The sequence below is a fragment of the Bufo bufo genome, chromosome 4 (genome assembly GCF_905171765.1).
Source record: "Bufo bufo chromosome 4, aBufBuf1.1, whole genome shotgun sequence".
In the NCBI taxonomy this organism is placed as follows: Eukaryota; Metazoa; Chordata; class Amphibia; order Anura; family Bufonidae; genus Bufo; species Bufo bufo.
In genome coordinates, this window is record NC_053392.1 from 503,982,308 (window position 1) to 504,004,467 (window position 22,160).

The following is a 22,160-nucleotide window of genomic DNA, read 5'->3' on the forward strand; positions in this document are numbered from 1 at the left end:
CTGTTCTGGAGCAGCTGATCTGTAGGGTGTCAAACGTCTGCCGGTCTGATATTAAAGGCCTAACCTGAGGATAGGCCATCAGCATCAAAATACTGGAAATAATAACGGACCTCTACAGGCCAGAAGAAGAATTTTTTCATATGGGAACATAAGCTGTGATCATGATTCAAGAAGCTCTATTTTCAGGCTACTCCATAACCAAACCCCTTTACAAGCAACTGGTTTATTCTGGAGAGTTTACATGATGAGACCCCTGGCATACAGTGCTTATTCAAAAGTCACTCCTTTGTGGTGGCTTTTTACTTTGGCTAAAGATGGGGAACCCTCCATTTATTATATTTATCTAAGTCCCCAGTAGCAATTATATGCATGGATGCCAACTGCAGTATTAGTAGATGCTAACTGTAATATTAAAACATATTGTATTAAATTAGTCTTTTAGTCTGAATAGGAAAGTTAAAGGGGTTGGCTACTTTCTGGATATTGTTGACCAATGTGTTTGTGAGAATATTATATGACACTTACTAATATAGCCTTTGTTGAAATTCTATATTTCATAAGGTATACTCCTTTGTTTACAAAGTCTTTTGTGCTGTCCACACAGAGGTTCTGTCCTTAAAGAGGACCTTTCACCGATTCTTACCCTATGAACTAAGTATACAGACATGTGGAGCGGCGCCCGGGGATCTCTCTGCACTTACTATTATCCCCGGGCGCCGCTCCGTTCTCCCGTTATGCCCTCCGGTATCTCCGTTCCCTAAGTTATGGTAGGCGGAGTCTGCCCTAGCGCTGGCCAATCGCATTGCAGAGCTCACAGCCTAGGAGAAAATAACCTCCCAGGCTGTGAGCTCTGCGCTGCGATTGGCCAGCGCTAGGGCAGACTCCGCCTACCATAACTTAGGGACTGGTATCTCCGCCTACTATAACTTAGTGAGCGGAGATACCGGAGGGCATAACGGGAGAACGGAGCGGCGCCCGGGGATAATAGTAAGTGCAGTGAGATCCCCGGGCGCCGCTCCACATGTCTGTATAGTTAGTTCATAGGGTAAGAATCGGTGAAAGGTCCTCTTTAAGATGGCTGCTGATGGAGGGTCATGTGACCGGACAAATGACCTCCATGTGATGTCCTCTCCATTCAGACACACTGCACCTGCACTAAACTCCCAACAGAACAAGGGCAGATGGCAGGTGCAGTGTATTTTAATGAAGGAGGCATTACATGGAAGTGATAAGCCTGGTCACATGACCCTTCATCAGCAGCCATCTTATGGACAGGACCTGTGTGGAGAGCACAAAAAAGACTTGGAAACAAGGGGACATACCTTTATAAAATATAGAAAATGGCAGGGAATTTCAACAAAGACTATATTAGTAAGTGCTATATAATCATCTCAGAAAAACATTGGTCAACAATAACCAGAAAGTGGCCAGCCCCTCTAAGCATTGCTACTACCAGTGTTTCTAAAGAAGCACTGTTTCTCCAACCTGTACATGAAATGAGATCCCTTGCTCCTTGCCAGTAATTCCAAATTTCAGTAAGCAATCACATATAATTGCACTAAATTAGGGCTATAACAAGCCTTAGTGCAGCGGACACCCTAGCCGATAGGACAATGAAGACTATACACAGAAAAGACATGTTTGACCTGTACTAATGCAAGCCATTAAACAGTGCGTTGGAAGCTTTCAGGTAGGCAGGTGTCTATGAAATGTATGTGTAATTCTGTTTAATTCAGGTGAACGTCCATTTATCTATAGGCAAGAGACAGAAGATGAAGTTATTGAGAAACTGGCACAAATTGAAGCAAAATACACACAACGTTGCCAGTATTTAATGCAGCAGCACCTCAATGAAAAAAACGAGCTCCTGAGAAAGCACGACTTGGAGAAAAATGCCCTAATCCAAGAGCACATCCGTGAGATGACCCAGTGGGAAGAAAGAGAGAAGACCCTAATGGCGCAGTGGAAAAAAGATCAGCTAAGAGTATTGGAAAAACAAAATGAGGACCAAGTTGACATCTGCAAATCATTTGCTATTGAAAAGGAAAGACTAGAAACCCACTATAGAGATCACATTAATGGGCTCAATCGGGAAATCGAGGGTTTAAATGCCCTGTTGATGAAAGCTAAAAATTATTGTGTTATTCTGACAAAACAGCAACAGTCAGTAGAGAAAGGACCTCCTTGTGTTGAGGTGACTAAAGTGCATCCTCTGTTTTCTGTGAATGATAAGGCGGATACAGTACAACTCGTATGTGACGTACATCACCTTCAGGAAAATACGCCATTGACGCGTAGCATGGAGGACGAACCCTCCAGTGAACGTGTCGCAGAAAGGCACAAGAGGTCTGCCTGTGCTCAGAAGAAGAAGGTTTCTTTTTCTGTAGACATGGCTGAAGGACGATCTTTAAATGAGGCAGAGGAGAACACATTGATAAATCTAAAAGAGACAGAGGGCTTGGTACCCTCTCTAACAGCCCAGCTGCAAGAGCAGACAAAGACTCAACAGACCCTTATGAAAGAGAAAGAAAGCTTTGAAGAAGAAAAAGAACATCTAAGCAGCTTGTTGGAAACTAGGGCAGATAAATGCAAGCTTTCTGAGGACATGGCAAAAGAATTAGTTTCTCAGTTGCAGGAAAGCCGAGAACGAGTGCAGAAGCTGGAATCAATGCTTCAGTTGCTTAGTAGTGAGAAGGAAGAACTGGAGACACAGGAGGCAGCGCTTGCTGGCAACATTGATTTGGATTATAGGCTAAAATTATTGAGAGGAGAGGAAGTAGTTATGGCAGCCCAGCAAGATTTGGCTGGAAATGACGTGATTAAAAATGTGTACCAGTCCCCCACCGGAATGGTCACAGTTGAAGATCTTGCAGCCAAAAATACTGTGTTACTCCAACAGCTTAGCAATAATGAAGAGCAAGTGAGTATCTTGCAGAGGCAGATTGGAGAGACTGTAAGTAAGTGTCAGCAGATGGAAGAATGGGCAACCAAGCAGGTCCAGGAAGCCAGGGAAGAACTGGAGAGTGAGAAGAGCTATGTGAAAGACAGGTTGTTCGAGCTGGAAGACTTGGTACGAAGACTAGAACAACAGACTTCCGCTTGTCAGGATGACAGGTTAGACCATGGGATTTTTCACTTAGGCTCTGAATGAAATGCAGAGGGGGCTCCTCAAGCTTTACTAACCGCACCACTTCCCACTTGATATCAGGGAAGTTATTAGCTTTAAGGCTGATCACTCTTCTAATCATTGCTTAATTTCTTTTTAGTTGTAAGGTGGGAGAGGACGTTGAGTAACTAACCAGGGAAAGTGAGAGGTCTGAAAAAGCACATTTTAACAGCTTTTTATGAATTGCTTCTCTATATTTTGCTGGCTAAACTATTTTCTCCTTGGGTATAACTGGGGCAGTGTCAGACTGGCCCAATAGAGTACCAGAGGATCCTGTCATGGGCAATGGCTCTGATACGATAGTAGGCCCTAAAGTTCCAAGAGAAAAAAATAATAATTTTGAGCCAATAACTTGAAACTAGGGACTATTTCTTTGAATCAATACCAATTGGACTTTGTTGATAAGGGGGTTGGGGCCTAAGGAACCCCAGTCCGACCCTGAACCTGTGTAATTTTCAATAAGGCGCCGTCCTTTTCTTTTGTGCACTTAATTTTTAATCTTACTAACAATGCAGATTAAAATCTAATACAACAAGTTTTGATGTGGGAGCTGATATCCATCTGAGCTATTTACAAGTCTGTATACAATTCTTTGGCTTTGTGTGAGTAAAGTTATATGAAATCGGCAAACGGCGTTCCCACAAGTTGTATTTTACTGCAGCAGTAAATTGGCTCCCTGCTTTTAGAGCATCTATGGATGAGGTATGTGTACAAATAACCCTTTTACTGATGAAAGCACAGCGATCTCAATGGTTATCCAGACTTTCAAAATGGATGGCCATAAATATTAGATCTCTGTGGGTTCAGCTCTCTGCATCCCCGCTGATCAGCAATTTTAAACCATGTAAACAGTGAAGAGGCTTCAGCACTCGCACAACGGCCAGCAGCCCCTCCAGTCATCTTATCGGCCTTGAGGTCCAGTGTGCAAAACGATCCAGTTTGACCATAAAAAGAAACCCCTCAACTTAAATAAAAAAAAAAAAATCTGATAACTTGCACCAGCCTAAATACTACCCAAAGCTTTAATTTCAGTGGATATTGCAAATATCCAATCCCTATAATGCCCCCCAAAATGCCTGGCCCCCTCAAACAGGTTATACTTAACTCGCTCACCGGCACCCATGTTGCTCCTGATTAGAGATGAGCGAATTTCTTAAGTTTGATTTGGCTGATTTGCCCAAAAAAAAAAAAAGTGCTTTGTGATGAATTACTAAGTAGCGGGTGCAATGACCGGGAGCTGCGACCATTAGATGCTGCGTTCATACATGATCGCGGCATCTGAGTGTAAAATTAACAATACATATATTTATTTTTTTTTAAATCAAACTTACCACCTCCATTTGCTTACGACGGACCGGCCGCCCCCATCTTGCTTGAAGTTCTAGGCCGAAATCCTGTGCAGTGTGAGATTACGTCATCACGCCGGCTGGCGTGGTGACTAGGGATGAGCGAATCCACTTCGGATGAAACATCCGAAGTCGATTCGCATAAAACTTCATCCCTACAGTATTAGAATGTATTGGCTCCGATGAGCCGAAGTTATTGCTTTGTGTAGTCTCGCGAGACTTTGCGTTATAACTTCATAAATTTATTTTTACTGTAAAAAACTATTTCCCGAACTCTGGTTCGGTTTCAAGTGGTCCCAAATGTTTTTTCACAGTACAAATTAATTTATGAAGTTATTGCGCGAAGTCCCACGAAGCAATAACTTCTGAGCCAATACATTCTAATACTGTACAGAGCTCCTGCTCCATACAGTATTAGAAGGAAGTTTTATGCGAATCGACTTCGATTGTATGGGCATCAGGAGCGACATGGGTGACAGGGAGTGAGGTAAGTATAATCTGTGTGAGGGGCCCGGGCATTATAGGGTTTGGATAACCCCTTCAAATATATTAAACGGGTAGGTTCACAAACACCCCAGCATAGGTGATAAATGTGTAATTGTGGTGGTCCGACTGCTGGGATCCCCATCAATTTACGAGAAGGCAGTCTCTGAGTTGCATGCTGCAGAGGTGAGCCCCAGGGACTCTGTGAATGTAGGGGACCCAGTGGTCGGATGGCCAGCAATCATACATTTATCACCTATCCAGTAGATAGGTGATGAATGAGGTTTATGGGAAACATACGGGATGGTGTCTGTAGCAGCAGCAGCATTCACAGTTAGAAAAGGATTGGTTGTCATGTTCCTCTAGCGCTAGATACCAGCTATAATGCTAAAATAAAAAGGTCTACAATTATTATTTTTTTAAACGAATTCATGCTCAAAAAAAAAATATATGACTGGCCTACTCACTGGAAAGTAAGATCACGACCCCATTGTGTTCTGTTCTGGATTGGAGGGACTCCTACTCATAAGACTCTTGGAAAACCCCCTTCATAAATGTGATCTTACAAGAAAAGCACAGTAGTCTACTCGATAGACCCTATATAAGTCAGTGGGGCGACGTTGGTTTCCATTTTATGACAGATCCAGCACTCTGTTTTTTTTTCCCATTTCTAGTCCTCTGAAAGAACAAAAAATTGAAAATTTTAAGGTAATTTGAATACAACCTGAAGGGGTCCCCTCAGGTCAAACACAGTAACAGTTTTGCATGGATATCGTTTTCAACTTGAAGTAAAAGCCACACAGTGGCCCCCATAACTGTACCAGCAATACAGTGCCAACCATAAACTGCACTGTTAGTACTTACCTGTCATTGCTCCCCACCACTTATCTTCTCTCTGCCATGGAAAATACTTGTGAGAAGCCACTCTCAATCTTGAGTGCACAGACGAGACAACATGGCTATTTTCTAAAGGCTCTTTTGTACAGGCCAGTTATCAGAAATGAACATTTATACGGACACTTGTTCCAGATAATTGCCCTATGTAAAGTTGCCATTGATCACCCATTCATTTGTCAGGTGACAGCATTGTTGATGTGGCAAAGTCAAACAATTAATCTACTGCGATCACTCATTCTCATACTGAGGAGGTGATTGCTGTATGTAAATGCAGCTTTCACCTCTGCTTACGATCAGGCAATTATTGGGACCAAACAGTTTGTTCCTGATAGTTACCTAGTCAGTTGGCTTATGTTAAGGGGTGTTAAAGGCTATTGACACATTTGGGGTAGTTTTTTTCTGATTGCATTTTACTCATTTTGGACTAAAGATCATTAGTTTCAGTTGGTCTTTATTAAAAACGTTCAGCCGTTTCTGAGATACAGGGGTTAAAATTCTGTCTATTTTCAAGCTGTCACTTTCTGTTTTCTGTGAATCCTGTCATCTAACGGCACAGGTTTAGCTCTTATCTCGGATCTCCTGACCTCATAAATACTCATTATATCTCAATTTTTATCAAACTTTTAAGAATGGCTTAAACAAGCACTTTCACTAACCTTTTTATTCTCTGACCAAAAGGTACATGATGTAAAAGGCAGTGAAGGTAATCTTACCAGTGACTTTATTTGTGCGTTATCCCCTCCTTTCTGCTTCTCAGCTGTGTCATGTGACCAGCACTCTGGCTTGCACAGAATAACACAGCATTTTATGTGTGGACAGAAAGACAGTTTCTTTATGTATTCCTATGGGAGCCTCAATCTCAATCTAACAGGAATGAAGTAACTGGTTTACTGTCATGTGTGAATTGGAAATCAAAGTGCTGGTCACATGACACAGCTAAGGATCAGAAGGGAGGTTATAAGTCACAAATACAGTCACTGGTAAGAAGATTACCTTCACTACAGTTTACATCATGTACCTTTCTAATAGGTCAGAGAATAAGAAGATTTTTGTGGGAGTGCTTCTTTAAATGAGCGTTTATGAGGTCAGGAGATCAGAGCTAAGAGTTACATATGAGCCTTCAGATGATGGGATTCAAATAAAACACAAATTGACAGCTGATTTTTAACCCCTGTTTCTCAGAAACTGAAAAAAATGGGTTTTTAAGCCCAAAATGAGTAAAATGCAATCCTAAAAAAAGCCCCCAAGGTGTACATGTCCTTAATGACAGCACTTTGATTTCTACATCTATAAAATAAAGTTGCATAGAATGGCATTGCGGCCACATTTGCCAACGTGAGCCATGGTTTCTGCACCTCTGCACTAGACTGTTCTCCCTCACCAACTCTTATAAATGAACAGGAGCCAGAGTTCCTAGATTCCCATCTTCACTATGGGAGCTAGCCCTGTAGGATATATTTTCTAACTAATACAGCTGAAGCTGATAGCTAAAAAAAAATTAACTATTTATGTGCAACCAGAAGATATGTATATGGAGCTGAAGAAAAAGGTAAAATAAAGAGTAAAGCGATATTAAAGTGCTCATCTCAGGATAGGTCATCATTATCACATCAGTGAGGGTCCAAGTCCCTGTAACCCCGCCAATCAGCTGTTTTACGTAGCCGCTGCACTCACCGAAACTCTTGCGAGCAATGCAGGCTCCCGGCAGCTTTCCAAGGACAGCGCCGTACATTGTCTAGTGGCTGTGCTTGGTATTGCAGCTCAGACCCATTGACTTGAATAGAGCTGGGCGATGTGACCGATGTACAGTGATGTCACTGGCCTAGGAAGTGGCTGCGGTGCTCAAGGCTTCTTCTAAAAGCTGATTGGCAGGGGTCCCGGTTGTCACCCCCCACAGATCTGATAGTGCTGATGATCTATTCTGAGGATAAGTCATAAATATCTTTTCCTGGATAACTACTTAACTACTTTAATATTACTAAACACTCCTTTTAAAATTATTTGCATAAATCAGTATTTTCTCATACTGCAAGAACTGCTAAAATGTTGCAGCCTCTTTGTTTTATTACCTATAAAGTAGGACACATTTGTCGTTCTGTTTTCTTGATCTTGTATAGGATGGAGCTGGACAGGTTGTCTGATGATAACACCTTCCTCAGGAATAAAGTGGAAAGATTCCAGCAAGAAATATTGAATCTGGAGGATTTGAATAGGAAGTACAGGTAAGGATTCTCTCTGTACTTGAGATCTCACAATGTACTACCATAGAAAATCGCTAGTGAAGTTGGGGAATACCCATTTCATCATAGAAAGCATGTACAGTATTGACGTTCATAGAACGACATTGAGCTTGTGTCCTTGTCCGTCGTGGTTGCCCTGGCTGTACTGGCATTTGGTGAAACATCTATAACTTTTATATTTGTTTCTTATTGTATGAAATCTAGAATCCAGATTGAGGATTTCAGTAGAGACACCGATGAAGCACATGGAAAACTGGAAGATATAAACAAGCAGGTGAGAAATGGCTGATGGTTTTCAATTTGATATGGTTTGTTCTGTCAATGTCTGGCTTTTTTATCCTTCCTCCTTTACTCATCAAAGACACAGATCTAGATAATCTTTGATTTATAGAATTACAATTTAGACAAATGGTTTCAGATGTTCATTTTAGACAGATTCAGTCATTCCTGTTTTTATTTTATTTTTTTATGTTGCACAGCTCTCCCATTAAAGTCTATAAGACTTATGGAAGCACACAATTATGGCACCTCTCCATCCATTTTTTACCTGGTTGTGCCATCTCACCTGGCGGAAGGACCCCAGTTCTTCCATTCTTTAGGGTCCCAGTGGTGGTCCTCTCCGCATTAAATATGTATAACATGCCATCATGACATATAGAAACATAGAAACATAGAATGTGTCGGCAGATAAGAACCATTTGGCCCATCTAGTCTGCCCAATATATCTGAATCCTATATCATGTTTAAATGTCTAAGATGGGAGTACCCCTTTATTGTGACACTCCAGTCTAAACTTAAAGGGGTTATCCAATGACTAATGTAAAAAATGAAAATCGGACATCATATAGGACATGACAATCTCTTTCTAACAAAGCTAGAACCAGCCCTGTACCTCATGTGGATTTATAGAGATCTCCACATTCTTTGCTTGATTTATATCAAGCTGACAGCTCAAGTAGAGTGTCTTGTCTGCTGCAGCTCAGGGGGCGTGTCCATGTTCTCCCTATCACAACTCAGGAGGCAGTTGAAGGATGAAACTGAGCATGTGCGGCCATCTCAGTGAGCCGGACAAAGAAATAAAAAAAAGAACAAACCGCATTGAATTTTTAATAACATGCAATTACAAAAATGTTCAGATCCAGGTGCTGGTTTGAGAACCGTAGAATATTTTTTGCGGGACAACCCCTCTAATCATTTATAAAATGGACCACGTTGAGGTCAATTTACATACTTCATCTCACGTTACTTATTAAAGTCCTGCCAAACACTCACTATAGTTTTATGTATAGACTCATGCCCATCAGGAAAAAAAAAAACGCTGCTCCACTCTTCAGGGCAAGCAGCAGTGTATATGTTAACTCTCTGCGCCCAAATGCTAAGGTATGTTAAAGTGGATTTCAGCTTTTTTATACTGATGACCAATTCTCCAGTGTCTGATTGGTAGGGGTCCAATACCAGGGACTCCTGTCGATCAGCTCTTTGAGAAGGCCCACCTTCTTGCAGCTTGCCCTAGGCCAGTGACTTTACGTTTATCGATAACATGGGCTATCACATGGTTGTGCCAAGCATAGCCAGCATACTATGTACGGTGCTGTGCTTGGTAAGCTGTGAGGAGGCAGCGGAGGATAGGTCATCAATGTAAAAAAAAAGTCAGAAACCTATTTTAACTGACCCCATTTTTTTAAATTAAATATAAGGTTACAGAGCTATTCCTATCTTATAAAGTGATGTCACATCTATGATTGGTGGAGGTTTCACTGTACAATGACGCTCCTGGCTATGCAGGGAACTCCAGCTGGCTCATTTTTCCTGAATGGGGCTATGCTACAGTTCCCTGCACATTGAGTGGCCTGGGTGGTGCCGTGCAGGGTGAGACAATGAAGGAGATGCACGGTTTCTCCAGTACTGCAGCTCCCTTGTTCTCAGAATTGTGGAGTCCCAGAGGGCAGACCTTCACCCTGGTGATATGCCATGCCCTGGTGATATACCATCACTATACATGGTAGGAATACCCATTTATGAGCAAAATTTCACTGTAATATGATAAACTATCCCCCTTTTCTGCCAATATGGGTTTTATACATAAGACTCATTCAGCAGTCTCTAAGGATGCACAACTCACTTAGGCCTTATTTACACGTCAGTGATTTCCATCAGTGATTGTGAGCCAAAACCTTAAGTGGAGCCTCCACAGACATAAGGTATAAGGGAAAGATCTGCACCTGTTCTGTGTTTAGAGCCGCACCTGGTTTTGGCTCCCAGTCACTGATCGAAATCACTGGCCAAAACACGGACGTGTGAATAAGGCCTAAGGCCCCTTTCACACAGGAGAGAATTCCGCGCGGGTGCAATGCGTGAGGTGAACACATTGCACCCGCACTGAATCCGGACCCATTCACTTCAATGGGGCTGTGCACATGAGCGGTGATTTTCACGCATCACTTGTGCGTTGCGTAAAAATTGCAGCATGCTCTATATTGTGCGTTTTTCAACACAGTCCCCATAGAAGTGAATGGGGCTGCGTGAAAATCGCAAGCATCCGCAATCAAGTGCGGATGTGGAGCGGATTTCACGCATCGTTGCTAGGTGATGATCGGGATGGGCACCCGATCTTTATTATTTTCCCTTTATAACATGGTTTTAAGGGAAAATAATAGCATTCTGAATACAGAATGCTAAGTAAAACATCGCTGGAGAGGTTAAAAAAATAATAATAATTTAACTCGCCTTAATCCACTTGTTCAATCAGCCCGGCTTTTCTTCTTTCTTCTTCTTTGAGGACCTGGGAGAAAAGGGACCGTTTGGTGACTTCACTGCGCTCATCACATGGTCCATTTACAGAATACCTAACCCAATCCCGAACTTCTGTGAAGAAGTCCGGGTTCGGATCTGGGTACCAAACATGCCGATTTTTCTTACGTGCGTGCAAAACACATTAAAACGCTTTGCACTTACGCAGAAAAATCGCGCATTTTCCCGCAATGCATCCTATCCGGCCCTCACACGTGACACCCGTGCCACGGTCGGGTCGTGACCAGAGATGAGCGAACTTCTGTTTTAAGTTCGGCGTCTAAAGTTCGGCTTCCGGTTAGCGGAGGATCCCGATATGGATTCCGAATTCCGTTGTGGTCCGTGGTAGCGGAATCAATAATGGTCATTATTGATTCCGCTACCACGGACCACAACGGAATTCGGAATCCATATCGGGATCCTCCACTAACCGGAAGCCGAACTTTAGACGCCGAACTTAAAACAGAAGTTCACTCATCTCTAGTCGTGACCCATGTGAGAAATACAGTTGGAGAACATGGTGGGGAAATGGACTTGTGACATGTGGCCTAACCATGGTATAGGGGAAATGTAAAAAACAGATTTAGGGATAATGCAAATCATACTTGTGATCTTTTGCGTACACTTCACTGAAGTTAAAAAATGAAAACCCTTCTCTTTAAGAACCAGGAATACCAGGATGAGCTGTGCCGGTTAAATACACAGCACCAGGAGGCAATCCATAATCTGGACATGAAACTGGAGGAGATCTCCGGGCAAAAGGATGAAGCAAACTCTGCCCTGGTTAAGCTGCAAGATGCTATTAATGGTCTGGAGGAGGAAAAGCTTCAACAAGAGTTATCTTGGCAAAAAGAAAGAGAACACTTGGAACGTGAACTGCAAATATCAAAGCAAGAGGTAAAGTAGTATGAGGTAAAACCAGGGTAGTACGTAAGGTGGAGATGGGTCTCCGTCCTTGGACAGACCTAGCAAGGTCCACCCTTTGCAAATTCCATGTAGGAGAGTGGTGTGACATAAACCTCAGAGTGTTCCTCCCTCAACTGTTCGCTAGTAATGCTGCAGAAACAGTAAAGGGGGATAAGGGGCACACCAGTTGGCTCTCCTTTCTTAGGAACCCCACTGCAACTGCATAAACTGCCTATATCTAAGCTCTTCAATAAAGCAGATGCTGGCAAGAGTAAAATACATGCAAAAGGCTGAGTAGGGAACACAGAATAGCAAAGTTTGGAAGAGGAGTGTGGGGTCCAGATATGTGGGAAGAAAATCAGATTATCAGAATTGGGGTAGAAGAATGACGACTATAGAAATGAGGGGCCACAATAGTATAAGTGATTGTGAGTGACCTTCTTTTTAGAATGAAAAGTACTGGGATGAGCTGTGCCAGGTGAATGCTCAGAGCCTCCAGTTGACGAGCACAGTGTCCGACCTGAGTTCTCAGAGAGAAGTGGGTTATGAGACCATTCAAGAACTGAACGCCAGACTGAGCGAGATCTCCGTTGAAAAGCACGAATCTGCCACCCAGATTGAAGAACTACAGGCAAAGCTCAATGTCCTGGAGAAAGAGGGCCATCACAGCCAGTCTGAATGGCAGAGAAAAAAAGCAGAGCTTCAAAATGAGCTGCAGATTGCTCGCCAGGAGGTATGTACATTTTGAACATCCTTGAGAGTCCTGGTGCTGAAACCCTCTCTGAAACGAAGGAGCAGAATTGCACAGCTGAGCACTGAGCCCCTTCGGCTATGTTTGGCTCTTAGCTGATCCTTGGAGATAGCGGTGTATGGGCTCATAGAAAGTAGACCAGTCTTTACACCGCTCTTCTCATGTCTCTGAGCAGAGCCGAACACAGCCGAAGGGGCACAGCTATTAGCTGATAGACTGTATCTTCATTGGAGTGGTTGGTGGAGGTCTCGCATATGTCTCAGCAACTGGGGGAAAGACGGACATAGACAGCAGAGGGCCCCTGTTCAGAAGTGTATGTGGGCCTCCTGGTCTCCAACCAATACTGTAGAGAGAAAACGAATGAGGAAAGGAAAAGAACATTAAAGGGAGAGGTAGTGACAGGGATGCTGATTCCGGCGCTGTCTCTGGTTTCTGTGTCTATGATGTAGTGTCTGGGAAATGTACCATTTATTAGCTGCAGCATTGCACTAAGACGAAGAAGAGTCCATGAGCTACAGGAATAGTTCCACCATCTCTGTCGCTGAGTGTAGCATATAGTAGATGTGGAGCTAAAACACATGCTTTGGTCGTGTCCATTATCTCCTCCTATTTGACCTCCTTAATAAAGTGTATAGTGGTCCCCAATGTGCTGCTTCATGGCCTGTTGGACTATGTGAGTGAATTGCCAACAGATGAAATGGGCAAGCTGGTGAATGTTAAAGTTTTGTACTTGTAAAATGTTGGCCAGTGGATTCATATGGCTTGGTTAGCGTCTTCTGCCCTGCCTAGAACCAGATGTATGCCTATGTAATAAACAGTATATACACATCGGTTTATTCAGCTATGTATACATCACAGTATACATCTTTTCAGTTCTGCTACTGGTCTGCAGCTCATTACGTCCTGGCTCTTCTGGGGGCAGGTAACTTTTTTTGGATGTACAGCACAGGCAAGTGGCACTTGGATGACATCTTCACATCGCTTGCCTGTGCGTGTGATCCCGATGCTGCCAATGAAGTATTTTCACTGCCAGCACAGCGCAAGCACAGTACAACAGCTTCAGGGCTACTGTGCAAGCCCTGATACTATACTTATGAAACCAGAGACACTGGATTGAGGGACTGGGACTGGAGTTTGGTATGCACGCTCCCGCAATCCTGGCCAGCACACCTGCAGGAAACGTTAGTGGCAATAAGCCAGGACAGTCACCACTGCCAGATCTCCTGCCACTGAGCACTACACTAGTAAGTTGCAGAAGGAGGTGGATCGCGCAAAGGAGCCTCTTTTACTAAATCAATGTATTTGGTAAGATCCTTCTATTGCATGGGGCTACAGGATGGAACCAAATCTCTGAGTTGCGAATACCTCTTTAATGGCTGTGTACTTATATTACATTGGGACTCAGGGATGCACGGCAGAGGTCGGTGGGTAGGTGGGTTGTTCTTTGTTTTGTTGTAGTTCATTGTACTAGTTAATTAAGGCTTCAACATTAAACTTGATTTGTGTTTTTTTTCAACCACCAGAGGGACAAAACCCAGAATGAATTATTACAGTTGAATTGTGCAGTATCAGATCTAAAGGCACAGAATGATGCTCACCAGGAGGTTGTCCAGCAGATGGAGGGCAGGCTGAGAGAAATCGCCCAACAGAAGGAGGAGGTTACAGCATCGATAGAGAAGCTCCAGGTCCAACTCTGTTCTGTACAGAGAGAGAAGTTCCAACAGGAAGCTAACTGGCAACAGATCAGAGAGAGACTGGAACATGACCTGCAATTATATAAAAGCAAGGTACAAACTTCAAATAATGAGTGTATTATTTCACTAGATATGCATCTAGCCATTTTCTGCCTGGGGTATTAAATGACTACCCCAGATTGGGAAAGTGCAGAGATGGACTGTCTAACAGCCACCATTCGTCCCCTAGGGTCAGAGAAGGGTGCTGCCTAGTACACAGGTCTTACCATGCCTCATGGATGGTGCAAACTTGCTTCGCAAAGTTTTTTTTCCATCTAGGGACAAGCTGAATATATGTTCTACAATGCCCATATAGCCCAAATGCCCAGTATGGGTGATGTTTTTTTTAATTTATTTTTTTTACATGTTTTCATGTTTGTTTGTTATATACTGTGGATTACATTTATTATGTTTTTTCCTTGTAAAACCAGATTGAAAATCTGATTCTTAAGCACAAGCAGGAACGACAAGATCTTCTCAGTGGACTGGATGAGACCAACAAGCAGGTTAGTGTATTCGGCTACTTCCAATCAAATGTTCATGGCTAAATAAGCATGTAGAATTTAATAATGATGTTTTTCAATCTAATTTTACCAGCAGCATAAATGATGTAGAGTAATTTTTCATATGCTTCTTAAAATGGTTCTATACAAAGGATAGATCATCAGTAAAAAAAAGGTATAGAACCCCTTTAAATACAGGGCATTTATTTCCTTTTCTCCCTCACACACAAACTCAAGATCTCAGCTACCTGTTGCCACCACTAGGGGTCAATCTGTATAAAGTCTGTAAAGCTCTTAAGAAGGTATATACTTATGTATGTACTATGTTACTCCCTACTTTTGACGTTTGGCAACTTGCGGCTCATGAAAGAAGTCACATGTCATGAGCTGGCTTGGTGGGTATATAAGGTGTGTTATAGGCTGTCTGCATACATATCCCTCGTTGGTGTCATGGGAAAAGGGGCGATTTATCAGAGTTGCAAAAAGGGATGATTATTGTCTTTTGGGCCAAGGGTGGCAGTATTTCTGACACTGCGCAGTTTGTGAACTGTTCTCGTGCTGCTGTGGTGAAAGTGTATTGAGTGGACAGATGGAACCTTTGTGAATAAGCAACGTGGACACTGCAGAGCTCCACGTGCCACTGGTGTGAGAGGTGAACGTTGGCTACAAAAGTGCGCAAGGATGGACTGACTAGCTACAGTGTAGCAGCTCACCTACAAAATGAATCAGGGGGCTAACAGACGTGTGTCCAAAAGAACAGTTTAGCGAAGCCTCGTGTTTGTGGTTCCGAAGCAGACAGATGGTTACTGCACCTCTGCTAATGATGTTGAATCGGCAGAAAAGGCTTCCATTTTCATGGCAGTATCGAATTTGGACCTCCACGGATTGCCTTCTCCAATGTGCCACGTTTCTGCTTCATCGAATGGATGAATGTTGGTGTGTCTGGCGAGAAACATCAGAGAACAAACACCCTGCTGGAAGAACATAAGCTGGAGGTGGAAGTGGTCTGGGGAATGTTTTGTGGGCAATTCATCCATGTGAAGGCACTCTCAGGCAATTTGGGTATGAATCCATCCTTGCAGATCACGTACACTCATACATGCTGACGCGGCATGTCACATGGCTAGAAATGTCCGACATTGGTTAAAAGAACATGACCAAGACTCCCAAGTACTACCCCAAGTCCCCAGACTTGAAGCCAAATTGAGGATCAGTGGGACCGCCTTGATCGCCATGTTCCCTCTATGAATCGTCCCCCTCACACCCTCCAGCAGCTGTGGGATGCACTGCAGTCAGGACCTTATTGAGTCAATCCCAGTCCATCTAGCTGTTGTCCTTGCTGCCCATGGAGGTTACTCTGGATATTGAATGGTGGTCATAATAATGTGGCTTAACTGTGTAGGTGCTGTGTACCAAAGAAATGAAGCACCATCATTGAGGATATTTGAGCAAAGACACTATTGGCATTACTTAAACAGGTTCTTCAGGACCATTGGTGGACTGATGAAATCAGCTGATCAGCTTAGGCCTGATTCACATCTCTGGCAGCAGATCCAGCAGGGAGCAGCCTACCGGATTTCGTCGGATCTGGCATTGCCTGGTTTTGTAGTTCACTGCCGGATCCCCATTGACAGTAATGAGGTCCGTCTGTGATTTTTCAGCTTTCTGCCATAAATGTGGCATTTGTGCTGGATCAGCTTGCCGTAGATTTGAATGCCGCCTAATTGAAGATGTCCCAGAAGCAACATCCCCTTAATGATTAACACTGGCACATCAATTAGTAAGAGTGCCTGGTGCTGCAGTACATATGATTTGATGGACACTGATAAAACTTTGATGGCCAAACCTAAGGATAGACTTTCAGTGATAACTCCACTAAGAATTACCATCATTCATATGCCGTGCCCTTCTGTGCTGAATTAGTTCATGGTGCATTTTTCTAAGACTTTTTGACTATATTTGCAAAGTATTTAATTTACTTATGAAATATCCAAACAATTATTTTACAGCTTTTAGTTATGGCAACCCTTCAGGAAGAAATATCATCATTAAAACAAGTGAAGGAATCTTTGGAGGATCAGTGCCAGTCGGTTACCAAACTACTTAAGGAAACCACTGAGCAGGTAAATGTAGATGGCTTTCCTGGTTTGCTGAAGCCGCGCCCCAGTACAACCGGAAAGCATTGATGCCTATGTCCTCACACCTACTCCTATTTCTGTGTAGCCATAATCACATGTAGTCAAGCAATATTTCCCACAAGATACCTTATTTTTTGGCTCCACCATTCAGGGCAAAGGCAGTTTTTCCTATTCATTGGATTATGGGTTGAAGGGGTTGTCTCATCTCTCCGTTTCTAAGACGAAATTAGACTAAACCCAAACCACCAGCTGGCCGCAAAATGGGCTGGTGCTGTTTTAGTGGCTTCCATGTGGTTTAGTCCTATCTCACCTAAGTAACAGCGAGATGAGACGACACCTTTTAAAGATGTTTTACTGCCCATTGTTTATTAAAGCGGTTGTCTCATGAAGACAACTCCTGTCCACAAGCCCTATAAGGACCCCTTTTTATGGACCAGAATGAAGAGCTGCTCTGTGCTCCCATTCTGGTGGACTAGAGCAGTCCTTGCATTACAAGGATGGTCATGCATCTGAATTGCCACAGTGTAATACTACATTTCCCCTGTACGGGCCAATCTGGCGCTATCAGTTGATCACCTTGGAGGACACAAATCAAAAAGCGGTGTCTCTGAGAAATGTAAACACAAAAAAGTGCTTAGTGTGGGGTTTATTTCCATACTAAGCACTTAGGGTAGGGTAGGCTAGATGTTATTCCATGCTGTTTGATTTATTCGCTCCAGCTTTATTTTACATTACATTTTTTATGTGCATTGCCCAGGTGAGTCAGATAGATGAGCTGAAGTGTGAATTAAAACAAGCTCAGGAGGAATGCAAGAATTGGAAGAGGAGCCATGATCAGCTAAGGTCGGAGCTGGATGAATCTCATGATAAGGTACTGGACTATTGAGTAAAGCTCTATTAAAAGAAAAAGGGAAGGGTGGGCAGAACGAGGGGTGGGGGACTAAAAAGGTCTAGTATCCTGCCATAAGGGATGCATGCAAAAGTGTTATCTCCCATATCATGGGACAAGGCAGGCTTTAGGGGTTGTAGATGAGGTTGACTGCAGAAAATTCCCAAGGGTCTCACTAATACAGTGCTTTGCGAAAATATTAACCCCCTTGGTGTTTTTCTTGTTTTGTAGCATTAAAACCTGAAATTAAACTATATTTTGGGGGGTATACACCCATATATTTTTTACACAACATGTCTACTCATCTTAAGTTACAAATTATTTTTTACTCCAACTCAAACAATAATTAAGACAAAAAAAGAGAGAAGTGTATTGAGTTTCAAGGGGTGAATACTTATGCACATTACTTTGTAGAGCCACCCTTTGCTGCAGTTACAGAAGTTTCTTGGTGTACAGCAGTAGTTTAGTTCAGTTTACGGAATCTTTTCCCAAACACTATACAGGTGAAACTCGAAAAATTTGAATATCATGCAAAAGTCCATAAAGTCAATAAAGGCTTGAAATATCTCGCTTTGCATGTAATGAGTCTATCTCATATGTTAGCTTTACATTTTAAAGGGAACCTGTCACCGGGATTTTGTGTATAGAGCTGAGGACATGGGTTGCTAGATGGCCGCTAGCACATCTGCAATACCCAGTCCCCATAGCTCTGTGTGCTTTTATTCTGTAAAAAAAACTATTTGATACATATGCAAATTAACGTGAGATGAGTCCTGTATGTGAGATGAGTCAGGGACAGGACTCATCTCAGGTTAATTTGCATATTTATCAAATCAGTTTTTTTTACACAATAAAAGCACACAGAGCTATGGGGACTGGATATTGCGGATGTGCTAGCGGCCATCTAGAAACCCATGTCCTCAGCTCTATACCCAAAATCCCGGTGACAGGTTCCCTTTAAGTTGCATTACTGAAATAAATAAACTTTGCACAATATTCAAATTTTTCGAGTTTCACCTGTATATCTGCTCAGCTCCTCCTACTATATAACATGCCGCCTGGAGATTGCACTGCTTTTCATGTTGACAGCTTTAAAATGATCATCTGAACTGCAGACTGTTCCTGCTAATTTCCAATCGGGTTCTGCATAAGCAATTGGGATTGATACTGCACCAGTGGCGAGTGAGCTATAGATCAGAAAAGAATTGGAATATGATCTGTCATGGGATTATGTAATGATAATCATATCCGGTTAATTAGAAACATTATAGAATCTGTTATGTATTCAATGTTCACTTTAAAGAGGACCTTTCACCTATTATGACATTGTGAACTAAGTATACAGACATGGAGAGCGGCGCCCGGGGATCTCACTGCACTTACTATTATCCCCGGGCGCCGCTCCGTTCTGCCGCTATGCCCTCCGGTATCTTCGGTCACTAAGTTATGGTAGGCGGAGACTAAGTTATGGTAGGCGGAGTCTGCCCTTGTTCTGCTGTAGCGCTGGCCAATCGCAGCGCAGAGCTCACAGCCTGGGAGAAAATAACCTCCCAGGCTGTGAGCTCTGCGCTGGGATTGGCCAGCGCTACAGCAGAACAAGGGCAGACTCTGCCTACCATAACTTAGTGACTGAAATCTCCGCCTACTATAACTTACTGAGCGAAGATACTGGAGGATATAGCAGGAGAACGGAGCGGCGCCCAGGGATAATAGTAAGTGCAGTGAGATCCCCGGGCACGGCTCTCCATGTCTGTATACTTAGTTCACAATGTCATAATAGGTGAAAGGTCCCCTTTAAGGGCTCATGCACACGACTGTATGCCCTCTGAGACATACGGTCCGTGAGCGGGCCATATTTCCTGGAGCGGCATACATCGTGCGCACGGGAGCGCACAGCATCATAGGTTACAATGATACTGTGCGCATCGGGCCGCCCGCGGGGCTATTGTCCCGCACTCATATGATCATCCCGCAGGCGGGCCGATGCGCACAGTATCATACTAACCTATGATGCTGTGCGCTCCTGTGCGCACGATGTATGCCACTCCGGGACATATGGCCTGCTAACGGACCGTATGTCTCGGAGGGCATACGGTCGTGTGCATAAGCCCTAACTGGAAGAATATCTCACTGGCAAGGTTGAGTGGAAAAATAAAATTTTCAGGTCTTTATGGTCTGGCCTATTTTTGGGCCGTAATTATTATTTTTTTGTCATTGAGGCCCATAACTTTTTCTAACTTTTTATATTGAGGTAATTCTATGAGGCTTTTTTATAGCAGGATTAGGCCAGGTTCACATGGGCCTTATTGAATTCCATTATAACAGTGTTATAACGGAATTCTAGGACGGAATGCAAAACGGAAGCCTTTAAGAGGTATTCCGTTTTGCTGCGTCCTAATACATGTCTATGGGAGCACATAACGGTTCCGTCGTTTTCCGTTACGCATGGCGGAAAAAATAGTCCTGTCGACAGGACTATTTTTTTCTGTCATGTATAAAAGAAACAAACGAAACCCTAACCCCATAGACATGTATTAGGTTGCAGCAGAACAGAATGCCTCTTAAAGGCTTCCGTTTTGCATTCCGTCCTAGAATTCCGTTATAACTAAACCTATAACGGAATTCAATAACGCCCATGTGAACCCGGCCTTAGTTGAAGTTTTTATTTAAAGAGGACCTTTCATGCGCTTTTTTTTTTTTTTTGAATCTACTGCCTTACAAAGTAATTCGCCTGCTGAAGATGCCAAAACCTTTTTTTCTTTCAGATAGACCCCTCCATTGCACCGCTATGTCCCAGTTTGTTTTCTAGAGCCACATATGCTAATTAGGACCATTGGTACAGGGAAAAGGAGTCATCAGCTTTTCTCAGTGGGCATCTCCTTCTCCGTGGCTGTGGTGCTATCCATTCACAGAAGGGAAGTTGCTATCGTGAGATTTTGTAAATCTAACGAGAACAGGCTATGTAAGCGAGCATAGTACTTGCTGTATATAGCCTGATCTCGTGAGATTTACTAAATCTTTCCCTGGCTATGGAGCAGTCTGCTGTGATTAGACAGCATCATAGCCAGGGAGAAGGAGATGCCCACTAAAGTCTTCTCTTCCCTGTACTGATGGCCCTAATTCGCATATGCGGCACGAGAAAACAAGGGTGGGCATAGTGGCACAACAGAGGAGTCTATCTGAGAAAAAAAAAAAAAAAAAGTTTAGCATTTGCAGCAGGCGGACTACTTCATAAGGTAGTAGGTTAAAAAAAATTCCCATGAAAGGTCCTCTTTAATGTAACTTGAAAAATGATTCAGTCATTTATAAAATAATTTTTGTAAATATTTTTGGGTGGAATGGGTAAATTTTTTATTTTTTTTTATAGCATGAACCAACCAGTACCGATAATGTTATTCTACGGTCCTTATGGTTGTTAGGCCATGCAGTAGGCTTATACCTTCGGCAGACCTGGAGGGCATCAGTTGCCATGGTAACCCAGTAGTACCTTGCAGTTGTGTTGACGGCCAAACTTGGGCCCTCTCTCTGTCATGTGTAGATGTGTGTTGTATGGGCTGCCGTCTGGGTATGTATGAAGGTGCTTGTTGAAGGGGTATTCTCCACAACAAGTAATGGAAGTAAATTCTCCGAGATGGTGTACAATAAGTATTTTTTTTTTTTTATACACCAAAGCACATTTTAAGTTCAAAGTTGAATCAGACGAGAAAGGCGACACAGTACTGTAGTGCCTATAGCACCATGGAATAGGAATAGCATAGTTATTTCATGGTATGTTAAGGGATTAAGTTAAATTCTGGCTTCCTAGAAGTACCTTTATGGGCTGGATTCACAGTAACCCCCTGAAAATGGAGCATATAAAGCTCCACTGGCCTTGATCAGCAGAAACTTTACCATTAACCTCTTTTAGATCTCTTGGCTTTTCTGGTTTTATGTACGGTACGTCTTCGGGCAAGGGAGAGGCAGGAAAAATGTTAAAATAACCAAAGAATGTGTACTCACCAGTTCAAATCTCTTCTACTTCAGTGCTGCCGCCCAGCCATGGTGTCATCTTCTCGACTGCAGCTATAAGAAGGCTGTATACTGCTGCAGAAAATCACAGGCCTTAGCAGTGTATGCCATGAGACTGCTGAAGCCAGTGATTGGTTGCAGGGGTCCGATGCAGCCAAAGCCTGGCCAGAAGGGCCAGAGCAGCGATACTGGCGTGGAGGGCGTTTGACCTTGTAAATATGCAACAACTTCTTATTTTATAACACCTTCCCTGCTTTTCATAATTTCTTTTTCTGACAACCCCTTTATTAAAGGGAATCTATCAGCAGTT

At 43.0% G+C, this 22,160-nt stretch overlaps 1 protein-coding gene across 5 annotated transcripts in view; it reads left to right on the forward strand.

The window, feature by feature from the left end:
• The window catches only part of NINL (ninein like), a 146,433-nt gene that overhangs the window by 115,849 nt on the left and 8,424 nt on the right, over positions 1-22,160 (forward strand). For 4 of the 5 annotated variants that reach the window (XM_040429642.1, XM_040429641.1, XM_040429643.1 and 1 more), the window contains 9 exons: positions 1,759-3,114; positions 8,010-8,114; positions 8,337-8,406; positions 11,586-11,819; positions 12,277-12,561; positions 14,103-14,366; positions 14,744-14,818; positions 16,825-16,938; positions 17,711-17,824. In XM_040429642.1, the coding sequence (XP_040285576.1) occupies positions 1,759-3,114; positions 8,010-8,114; positions 8,337-8,406; positions 11,586-11,819; positions 12,277-12,561; positions 14,103-14,366; positions 14,744-14,818; positions 16,825-16,938; positions 17,711-17,824 (2,617 nt within the window). The remainder of the gene's footprint in view (positions 1-1,758; positions 3,115-8,009; positions 8,115-8,336; positions 8,407-11,585; positions 11,820-12,276; positions 12,562-14,102; positions 14,367-14,743; positions 14,819-16,824; positions 16,939-17,710; positions 17,825-22,160) is intronic. The other variant, XM_040429645.1, reaches the window with a different exon arrangement.